General features: G+C 45.7%; 1 protein-coding gene across 6 annotated transcripts in view; it reads right to left on the bottom strand.

Moving 5' to 3' along the window:
- Positions 1 to 2,087: 2,087 nt before the first annotated feature.
- The window catches only part of disp1 (dispatched homolog 1), a 116,031-nt gene continuing 107,034 nt past the window's right edge, over positions 2,088 to 11,084 (bottom strand). For all 6 annotated transcript variants that reach the window (XM_080453061.1, XM_080453059.1, XM_080453060.1 and 3 more), the window contains 5 exons: positions 10,283 to 10,377; positions 9,145 to 9,242; positions 6,655 to 8,247; positions 5,685 to 5,948; positions 2,088 to 5,308 (listed from right to left, as the gene is read on the bottom strand). In XM_080453061.1, coding sequence (XP_080309187.1) covers positions 3,455 to 5,308; positions 5,685 to 5,948; positions 6,655 to 8,247; positions 9,145 to 9,242; positions 10,283 to 10,377 — 3,904 coding nt within the window. In that variant the 3' untranslated portion in view covers positions 2,088 to 3,454. The remainder of the gene's footprint in view (positions 5,309 to 5,684; positions 5,949 to 6,654; positions 8,248 to 9,144; positions 9,243 to 10,282; positions 10,378 to 11,084) is intronic.

The following is an 11,084-nucleotide window of genomic DNA, read 5'->3' as shown; positions in this document are numbered from 1 at the left end:
CATGCCCTGTGTGATTCACAGCACTATTATAATTAATTTCTATGATTATTATGGAGCTTCTTATATAATTATAATTACTTAATCATTTCTTGCATTAATGTCAATTATTCTAAAATATGTTATTTTATCAATGCCCCTTGTCTGTTTCAATTAAGCATTGTTATGTTTTATCTAACCTTTTTACATGGTAATATAATTGTATTGCATATAGACCCCTTAACAGACGACGTTACACTGGCTGCAAACGTTACACTGGCTCCAAATGAAACCCATTATGTCCATTATGTCAGGTCTCGCTAGGACGCGCCTCACTAGCCAATACACAAGAGGGGGTTGGGGTGCGAAAACAACAGGTTGATAATTGATTGCATGAAACAATCACCTGTGCATCCAGTCTCAATGTTGGTAAACAAATAATTGGTCTATTGCTTATCTCTGCTGTCCAGCAGCAACCAGCTAACTCCAAAATGCTCATTTTTCAGGAAATCAAAAAGGTTTCAAATGGGACTAAATTCCTAAAAGCTAACAATGGATCACAAAGTGATTTATGGCTTTGATTTATGAAAAAGAAAGAGCTGAAAATGGAGTTAGCTGGTTCCTGCTGGACAGCGACGTGAATATGTTACAACACAAAATATTTGGTGGATCCTTCGCCAAAATTCCTACCTCCACATGTTTGTCATCATGATAAGGGCATTAGGGCAACCTCTGCTCTAGTAAACTACCTATTGCTACTTTAAAGAAACAAAGAGAATAAAGTAGCCTCTTCCAACATTAATTTATGTTGTGTTTAAGTAGGTTATTTCAATAGTCATTCTATATATATATTCTAATACTCACCATCTTCCGTTGGAGCTTCTGTAGCTCATATCAACAAGCAACAAGTGCATTTTGAGGGCAGGGATAAACCATTTCGTGATTTGTGTAATAAATGTGGGTGCGGTGGCTGTTCAGCGCTACCTGGATGGTAAAGGCTTTACCATGTCCATGTTTTGGTATTTTTTTTCTTCTTTTTTTAAGAAAGGGAAAAAAGTACACATATTTAAATACTCTTAACGGGTGTATCTGTATATAGGCTATTATGGCAATTTCAGTGAGTGACTGACAATTAAACCGTGTAGGCCAACTCATGTTTTGATTTTGAAACCCCTGTCGTCTAGGCCCAAGACTCTAGGGCAGTGGTTCTCAATCTTTTTCTGGACCCCCAAATTGATATTTATTTGGCCACGAACCCCCATCTGAAAATATTTTGTGCCAGGGACCCCCAGAAGAGAGGATTTAGGTTTAAAAATTATTCTAAAAAACATTTGATATTTTTCAAGTATTTTCAAAAATAGCAGATCTACAAGCCACTTGGTGCCGCGCTGCGAGCTTGTATATCTGCTATTTTTGATTAGCTGACGTATTCATGGATAAAGTGGTTAAGATGATTGTAATACTATGTTAACTACTTTTGCTGGGGACCCCCTGGAATCCTCCCAAGGACCCCTGGGGGTCCCCAGACCCCACTTTGAGAACCAATGGTCTAGGGCCCTTGGAGTCGGCCGTTCTGGTTTACCATTTACAATAGTAATTTACCAGGAAGACACTCTTACAGTATGAGCGACTTATAGTGTTTATTGGTGTATAGATCATGGCCGAGTTAACAGCTCGAGTATTCTTCATACAAAATTGGACCATAAACTTATTTTCAAATTATGTGAAATAAAACGGGCTTTACAACCATAAAGTAAAATTGTGTATTTGGACTGAACAGGAAAAAAGAAAAAACCTAATAATTCCTGTGAATCAAGTCTATATGGGTCTATGATGTCAGAGGCCATAGCCAGCCCAGACCAGTACATATCACACAGACTCTGGGCTCCAGGCCAGTAGCGCTAGCACCAGTGGCGCCAGCAGCTATGAGACAATGAAACAGGTGTACACTTTGTTATTTCTAAAGCTATGCCCCCCTCTTTGAATAGAGCCCCATATAGTGTTCATTTTATCCCCTTGCTGTGTGCATAGTACATCTATCCGTTTGCCTGCCTGTGCCTGCCTGTCTCCGTTTTCAGTTGCATGGGATGAGAAAAAAATGAGCTCGACAATATCACTTAAAAATACATTTTAATCATACAGTTACACACCTCTCATTATGGGGTCCTGGAACATGTGGTGATCATTACAGCAAACACTGATTTATACTTAGTTGTGCACCGGCGTCACATACAGAAAATAGCCGATCGACAAGCTCACAACATATCCGACGCGTTGTGAGCTTTTAAATCATCTATCTTCGGTTCACGAGACGATGCGCAACCAAGTATAAATCGGGCATAAATGGGAAAAAGCTCCCACAAATACAAAAATAAAACTGAGGCAATGTTTTCTTATAATCAACTTTTAAGCTGTATTTTTAATTATAGTTTATGCATTTGTGAGACTGTATCTGGAACAATATATCAAGTATGAGACACAATATCACATCGATAGATACTGTACATTTCACCGCTGATGTGGACTCTTGCCTTATGAGCAGGGTATTAACTTAGCAAAACTTCTCAATGGCGTCTTTGATTGAAAGACTTACATTTTAGCCAGACTATCTTGCGAGGCGAATAAGAAACATGCCTGGATTACGAGATCCTTTCAATGATTCCACCTGAGGGTGCTCTGGTTTTGTACAGTAGCTAAAGTAGATATGATGCCATCATGCTAGTCAAAAGATTTGGGTTTCTTTGTAAGGATAACGTCTCTGCAGTCAAGTTGGTTCAGTGAGTCAAGGTATGCTTTTACCTTCTTCTGTAACAGTTGCTGTCGCTGAGTTGACACAACATTAAGGTGGGCCATAGAAACTTGAGTCAGCGACAAGGCAAGGCATATAATATACTTATTTTGTATATATTTCTAGCTCAATCACTTGTACGGTGACTACAAAACACACACATGTAAGCAAAATGATGTTTGACTAGTTTTTGTAATTGAACAGCTGCATTTCAGCAAAGAATAAGCATGTGCAAACAAAGTCCGAGGCAGAGGTGATTACATTTGGTTTGTCTCAAATGTATGAATAGCTGATAGATATAATGAGCATATTCATTTCTCAACAGTTGAAGGAGGAATGGAGAATAGGGCACAAGCAACTCGTGAGATAGTCTGGCATTGTGTGGCTTAAGGTTTTCTGTCACATAAGTTACAATTCCCAAGTAATTCTTCATGTAAAATCAAAGACATTATCTGGCACATGAATGGAAACTGTAAAAAAACAAAAAACAAAAACACACTTTAAACAGAACATATTTGGTGGGTCCATAATGCTTCATGAAACATATTGAGGCACTTGAGGTCAATGATCGATATCCCCAAATACTGCAAGATTCCACAGGGATATTGCATGCTGATGATGTCATACTGTTTTGGACAATATCTACTACCTTTAATGGATAGACTTTCTCTTTTGAATGTCTGTTTGTGGTCAACATAAACTCTCAGATGAGGGATTGGTGTTTATTGCAAGAGCAGGCACGTTGGCTTCAGTTTTTGGCACGTTAAACTCGGAGACAGAATTGCACTTTGCTTTCAACGTCCTGTTAAAACAGATTAGCTTTTTCGGAGAGGCGGAGGACACCTCCTTTTTTGAGTTATTTTGTTTGCATTTTTTGACACTTTGACTCTCCCGTGTGACGGGAACACTATCCGGCTTCTCCTGGTTGCCAGGGACTTTATGACAGGTGTCCGTTTGCGCTGCCATTTTGTCGGCCACACCTGACACGTGATTATTACCACAACATCGACCAAGGTCCGCCCCTCTCTGTCTTTCGTGGCAGCTGCATGCTGTGTGTGCTCCTGCTGCTGAGGACGGGGAGGGTCCCTGAGTCTGAGGCTGTGTCTGAGTCGAGTTGCTTACATGTGGACTGGGACTGGAGGGCCTCACCCCCGTCTTATTACTCTCCTCTTCCCCCACAGATTCTAGGTCTGCAACGGGGCCAGGGCTCGGGCCACCCGAGTCTTGGGTTGGACTCGGGGTATTCGATCTCTGCTCTCTGGCTGGGCCGGCCTGTAGGCTTGCACCGTGTACACAATAGTTCCTGAGATGGCAGCTGTGGGCGGCCCCCTGCCTGGCGGCCATCATCCTGCTCTGGGTGCAGTGGTGGAAATGAGCAGGGGAACAGTGGACGTAGTGCATACGACACTCCATGTTCGTGTACGCTGGGTCCATGGTGGTGGACGACAGGGCCGCGTTTGGTGTACTGGTTTGACTTGCCAAGATGGGGAACAGTTGAGGGGTAGTGGGGCAAGAAGGCGAGTCCTGGGGGTGATGGGTGCAGTGGTGTGGGATCCATGGCTGGGGCAGATGAGGGCGGTCTCCACTGTTGCAATTGGTGTTTTGTGAATAGTGACACCTGGAAGGCGTGCTCAGAGTGGCTACCAGCCCATTCTCGGGACCTGCTCTCCCAGACTCAGCGTTACCCTTATAAGGGATCTGTGAATAAGGAACGGAGGCGTGGTGAGAAGCTATTCCATTATAAAGCTGAGTGCACGCCTCCTGCTCCTCTGCGGGTTTCTCCTCGTTTCCGTGGCCGGACGCCAGAGGCTCCAGCTCATAGTGCTCCACCTCCACACCCCCCCGGCTGTCCAGCTGGTACTTGCCCAGCCCGGAGCTCTTTCCCGGGGCCGAAGAGGGGACCTTGGCCGTGCCCGCCGAGAACGCCTGGCACTGGAACCTCTTGGGCAGAGGGATCTGGCCACAGGTGCCCTGAGGCCCCAGGCAGCGGCACATGCACTGGAAGAAGAAGGTGGCGAAGGCCCAGCTGATGCACATGATGAGCATCATGAACGTGCCCAGCTGGGTGTACGCCAGCACGGTCGACGGCATCATCATGGCCCCGGCCACGAAGGTGGTCAGCGCCGCCATGGCGATGGCGGAGCCCATGCGGCTGAGGGAGAACACCACCTTGCCCTCGCGGTCGGGCTCCGGGGCCAGTCGGTACGCCACGCCGTAGTGCACGGCGAAGTCCACGGACAGCCCCACCGCCACGGAGATGGTGACGGACTCCAACACGTTGAGCTCCCAGCCCAGCAGGACCAGGGAGCCCACGGTGACGAAGATGGTGCCGGCGATGGAGAGGATGGCGTAGAGGCTGATGATGACGTTCCAGGTGGTGAGGAGCATGACGCTGAAGGCCACGGCCACGGACAGCGCCATGGCGACAAGCGTGCCGTCCGACAGGCTGTCCTGGAGGTCGTAAAACTCCAGGTTGCTGATGAACCAGCCGTGGCTGAGGCCTGGCGGGGCGTGCACGAGCTCCTCGGTGATCCAGGAGTCTACCTGAAATACAGGCACAGTTATAACATATAACAAGAGTCATAACGTCTCCAGCTGAGGTTCAGGATTCAATGTGAAGCACTTTGCAAATTTGTTTAGAATAGTGCTATATAAACGAAGTTATATTATAGTTATCATTACTATTATTAATATCATTATTACTTTATTGTCCCTAAAGGAGCCCCAACAAAGAAAAAGCACACTGTATGCTTGAACTACACAAAGTTTGACAAACCCAAGGCAGCCATGAAAAGGTTTGGAATTGACAGACAGGAGATGTTGGCTAAATGTGCAAATAGCTTTGACAGCTCTTGGACGTGTAGAGAAGAAAACCATGCCACGTTCTACATTATAATGCCAAAACACAAGCAGACCGTACCTCGCGATAGAACTGGAACATCTTCTCATAGGCTAGCGTGAAGAGGTAGGTGCTCTGGAACTCCAAGACGATGGCCCTGATGGTGTCGTTGATGTCAAAGCGAGGCCCGGGCGTCTTGCTGTCCAGATGGTAGCTGGTGCTTCTGTCCAGCTCCATGATGGCTCTCTTGATGCACAGCTCAAAAACCTCCTGCTTGTAGGGGAAGGTGGACTGACTGCAGCACGGGTAGACAGAGGCTTCCTCGCAGTCCTGGTTCTCCATCCACTGGTTAGGATAGAGTAAGGTTAAAAGGTTAGAATTTTACCTTTTACAGTACTTTGCTGGGTGTTTTAATTGTGGTGTATATTTATGTATTGTCTTGTCTGTATGTATGCATTGACCCGAGCAAAACGATTTTCCCTTGTGGATAATAAAAACATCTAATCTATTAAAACCCACAATACTTTGTAAACTTGACATTTGGCTCTGTACTTGGTCTGCTCTTTTTTCCCTCTACAGTGTGCCTACTACACATTAATAGGCATGTACAGTATACACTATAACATGACTCTTCAAAAGGGGGTCCAGGAACACTAGGGGATACTCACATCACAAAGATTTGGCGGCCCCTCTATAGTAACTCTAGAGGACCCCCTAGGGTTCTCGGACCCCCTGTTGAAGACCCATGTTATAGTACTGTACATTTATGACCGGGAACGCATCTGTGTCATTTTAGATTTCTTTGGCTATTCAAAAATAGCAGATATACAAGCTCATAGCGCGGCACAGAGTGCCGTGCTATGAGCTTGTAGATCTGCATTTCTTTTTTTTTAATCGTGAAACATCGTTTAATATGGTTTTGTAATTTTATGGATCTGATATAAAACGTTCCCAATATCATACTGTTATGAACTATTCTGCTTCCTGTAAGCCTACCTTTGATGGTCTCTCAGGTATTATTGCTAACAAAAAAGCTACCAAAAACACTGACCTGTTTGAAGGTCTCTATGAAACAGCTGGTGAAGTCCTGCTCGTCCGACTGGAATATGAAGCTTTGGTTCCTCAGCTTTTGGCAGAAGTTGAGGATCCAGAGCTGGGAGGCCGGGCTGGCGATGTTGAAGCTGCCGTCCAACACCAGCTTCCCCTTGTTCTTGGGGTTCAGGGGGTCACCGTTGTCCACGGGGATCACCCCCCAGATGATGGTGATGGGCATGTGGAGGTCCTCGCCGTGGTGGACCCGCTCGAACATGAACAGCTTCTTGAACTCGGCGTCGTAGCGCTCGAACGGGTGCGAGGCGCGGAACACCTGGAACTCGGCCAGCTCCAGCGACGGCAGCTTCATCTTGGGGTTGATGCACACCACGTAGGCCCCGCCCACCGTGATGGCCAGGAACCAGAAGAGCCAGAGGTAGCGCAGCTTGATGACGACGCAGGGCAGCACCTTCTCGAAGAAGATCCTCGACGCCTCCGACGCCGTGAACAGGCACTTGTTGGCCTTCTGGCAAATCCCGGCCCAGAAGGTCCGGGTGCAGCAGCCTCGGCTCTGCTGCTGCGGTGGCTTCGTGCAGGTCAGGAGGTTGGGCAGGTAGCGCTCGTGGAGCACCACCACGGCGGGCAGCCACGTCACCATGAGGATGTAGTTGACCAGGATGGCCGTGCCGGCGTAGACGCCGAAGCACCGGATGGCGGTGATGTTGCTGACGTAGTTGGCGTAGAAGGCGGCGGCCGTGGTGAAGCTGGTGACGAACATGGAGAGGGCGGCGTGCTGCAGCGTGATGCTCACCGTCTCCGACAGCTCGGCGTGGGGCTTGTCGAACTTGGTGTAGTTCCACACGTCGCAGAGCACGAAGGCGTCGTCCGCCCCGATGCCCACCAGGATGATGAGCGCCGTCAGGTTCATGAAGGGGAAGAACTCGAAGTTGAAGACCACGCGGTACAGGAAGTAGGAGACGTTGAGCGAGCTGACGATGGCGATCATGGTCATCAGCGTGATGAAGATGGAGCGCGTGTACACGCACATCACCAGCAGGACGATGACGATGGCGATGGCCGGGTACACCGTGTCCGTGAGGAGGTAGTCCTGGAACAGGTTGTGCTTGATCCCGAACTCGATGCCCGTCACGGCGGTGACGCCGTCCGAGGCGTTCCAGTTCTCAAAGTTGTCCAGGTAGATGTTCATCATGGACTCGCCTTTCTCCGTCGGGGAGAACAGCATGCTGTACGTGAGCACGGGCGGAGGGAACTCCATGCTCTTGGTGCTGAGGAAGTCCTTGTCCACCAGGAAGTGGAGGATCTGGTAGACGGCGTTGTACTTGGTGCACTTCCGCGGCACGTTGGCGCACTTGAGCTGGTCCTTGCGCCGCGTGGTCTTGTCCCAGCAGTCGGGCCCCAGCGTGCCGTTGTGGTAGTACTTGGCGCACGAGCGCAGGATCTTCAGCGTGTGCGAGACGTCGCGCTCGGTGATCTTCTGGCAGGACGACCGGTTGGTGAGGATGGCGATGTAGTTGCCCAGCGTCCAGCTGGGGCAGCAGGAGGCGTCGCTGGTCCGCTGACACAGGTCCCAGTAGTCTCGGTGAGAGCGCACCTGAGAGAGAGAGAGGGGAAATATGACACATTAAGTTAACCCATTAAGACCGGGAACGCATCCGTGTCATTTTAAGATTTATTTGGATATCAAAAAATAGCAGATATACCAGCTTGTAAATCTGCTATTTTTTAAAAATCGTGAACATTTGTGCAAATATATATATATATATATTTTTTTTTTTAAGCGAACATTTGGAACTCAAATCTTTGCTTCTGGGGGTCCCTGGAACAAAACATTTTACAAATGTTTGCTTTAAAAAATATATATTCAAAGATTTGCACACATTTTCATGATCTTTGAATAGCCAAAGAAATCTAAAAACAGAGATGTAAATGTAAATCCATATGGAAGCAGATTAAGAATTCACAAATTAATTCATGAATGCAATGCAATGAATACAATGCTTTCTATGTCTTCCTTCCACATTCAGAAATTAATACATTTGAGTTTTAAAATAGCTCATGCGTATTTGTATTTTAATTTGTATTTGTTCTCATAAATAATAATCGAATAGCCTTAAAGTGATGCTGAACTAGCTAGTATTACCTTGGGTTGTAGCATGTGCATGATATAAGTCTAAATATTATCTGTTGCTTCTATGCTCTGTAATCGATAAACCAAAAGCAATGATTCCATTCACTCATTGTATGGTAAACCAGGTCTCAAAATCACACATTTAGCACATAAACAAATGCAAATAACACCCACCCACACACACACACACACACACACACACACACACACACACACACACACACACACACACACACACACACACACACACACACACACACACACACACACACACACACACACACACACACACACACACACACACACACACACACACACACACACACAGTATATAAAACAGTGGGCTGGGTTGTGTCTTACCCTGTTGTTGTCCATATTGCACATGGATTTGATGGCTTGTATACTCCAAAGGTTCTTCCCCTCTGCGGATGCGAAGACCAGTCTGGAGTATCTATCTCCTTCACAAACAAACAAACAAACAAACAAACAGTTGCATTTAGTAAATGTCACCTCTATCTATACCTCTAGGCTGTGGCATGTGTCATTGTAAAACAGTTTGGTCAAATCATGCAATCTGATCGGTTGGTATAATAACCATATACCATGGCTATGAAGTCTTTGTACAATTCTATATCACTCGATGGCTGAGAAAAAAAACATTAGACTACAAACTACAGGTCAAGGTGAAATCAACAACATGACAACATTAAGGTGAACTTAGGCCTCCATGTAGGCTTAACTATGGAGGAATGGTTCGATCAATTCCTGTCTCTGGGAAAATATCCACCTTAAAAGGACGACATGCAGGGCTGCGGAAAGAATTTCATGAACTCGAAAGAAAACTAAACTAAGCGAACACTGTTAAGCAAACAAAATGAACCGTCAAATGCTTTGACGGCGTCAAAGGGGTGTGTTAATTAAACCTGTGTGAGTCTTCTATGCCAATATCACAATGCCAATATCACAGTAGCAATGAATGACAGGCAGAGCTGCACAAAGATGAGACTGATGAACTAAATGAAAATGTTGCATAGCAACCATTACTATTAAGAAAAATGTTATTAAAACAGTTTTAATTGGGATCTGAGCACAATTTTCATGCTGCCACATTTGGTAACCATTTAAAAAGGGTTAGCAATAAAATAAAAGCAATAAAATAATAATAAAAGTAATAACTCATTCCAGGCCATGGTATATTGTCATTATATCACAGCTCAGGGGTTTGTTGGCACAACATGAAGCGGAGTGCCTTAAATGCCTATAGCAGTGGTTTAATAGCTATATCATGCAGTCTCGTGTATTACTGCTCTTGTTGCCAGCGATTAACAAGATTCACGTATATTTTTAACCAGAACCTCTCAGGTGTAGCCGTTGTGTACACTGTCTGTATGTACATACATGTAGACAGGTATATACTGTATGTGTGTACACTGTATGTATGTACATACATACATGTATACAGGTATATACTGTATGTATATATACTTAACAGCCATACCTGGTGCATCACAGAAGCTCTCTTTGCTGAAGTCCCACTCAGCTTGTCGCTTGTCTCTGTCGAAGTGATCCTCAGTCCATCTGTCCTCTTGGTGACTGTTGACAGCAGACAGACAGACAAATAAGCCATGGTACTGAAATTGTGAACATGTGAGCTGCTGCAAAGGAGTCACTTCGACTGATGTAGTGACCACTGTGTTATGAATACTTAAAAAAATAAATATATATATATATATATATATATATATATATATATCACAAAAAGATTTGGCGGCCCCCCTGTATTAACCCTGAGGACCCCCTGTTGAAGACCCCTGCTTTAAAGCACTTTGAGCTACACAGACGTTGCGACTGAGATGTCCAAGGCTGCTCACTGATAAGAAAGCAGCACTGATTACTGCTTATGAATGTGCTTGTGTGTGCGCGCGCACATGCGTCTGTGCGTGTGTGTCTGTATTTGTGAAGGAGAGAGGATTATGGTGTAGACAGCTCATGCGTGTGTACGTTTGCACGCGTGTTAGGGGATGTGTGAGTGCATGTCCTGTCCTAGACACAGGAAGTCAGTGTAATCGTGTGACTGTCAGAGGGACAGACTGAGGGGCTGACAGAGGACAGAGGCCCCTCGTACATGTTACACACGTAAGCACACAATTACCTCTGCAGACAGACATGTAGGGCTGCAATGACACCAGGAGACATGAGACACGCACAGACTCAAAGACAGGCAGAAGTAAACAAGAGCCTAATAACGGTGTGGCCAATATTGAACTGTAGATACTAGATAGTAAGTTATTAAGTGCGAC

The sequence above is a fragment of the Gymnoscopelus braueri genome, assembly GCF_963280865.1.
Source record: "Gymnoscopelus braueri genome assembly, chromosome: 16".
Taxonomy (NCBI): Eukaryota; Metazoa; Chordata; class Actinopteri; order Myctophiformes; family Myctophidae; genus Gymnoscopelus; species Gymnoscopelus braueri.
Note: the sequence above shows the minus strand (reverse complement) of the source record. Positions and strands in the feature narration are given on the sequence as shown.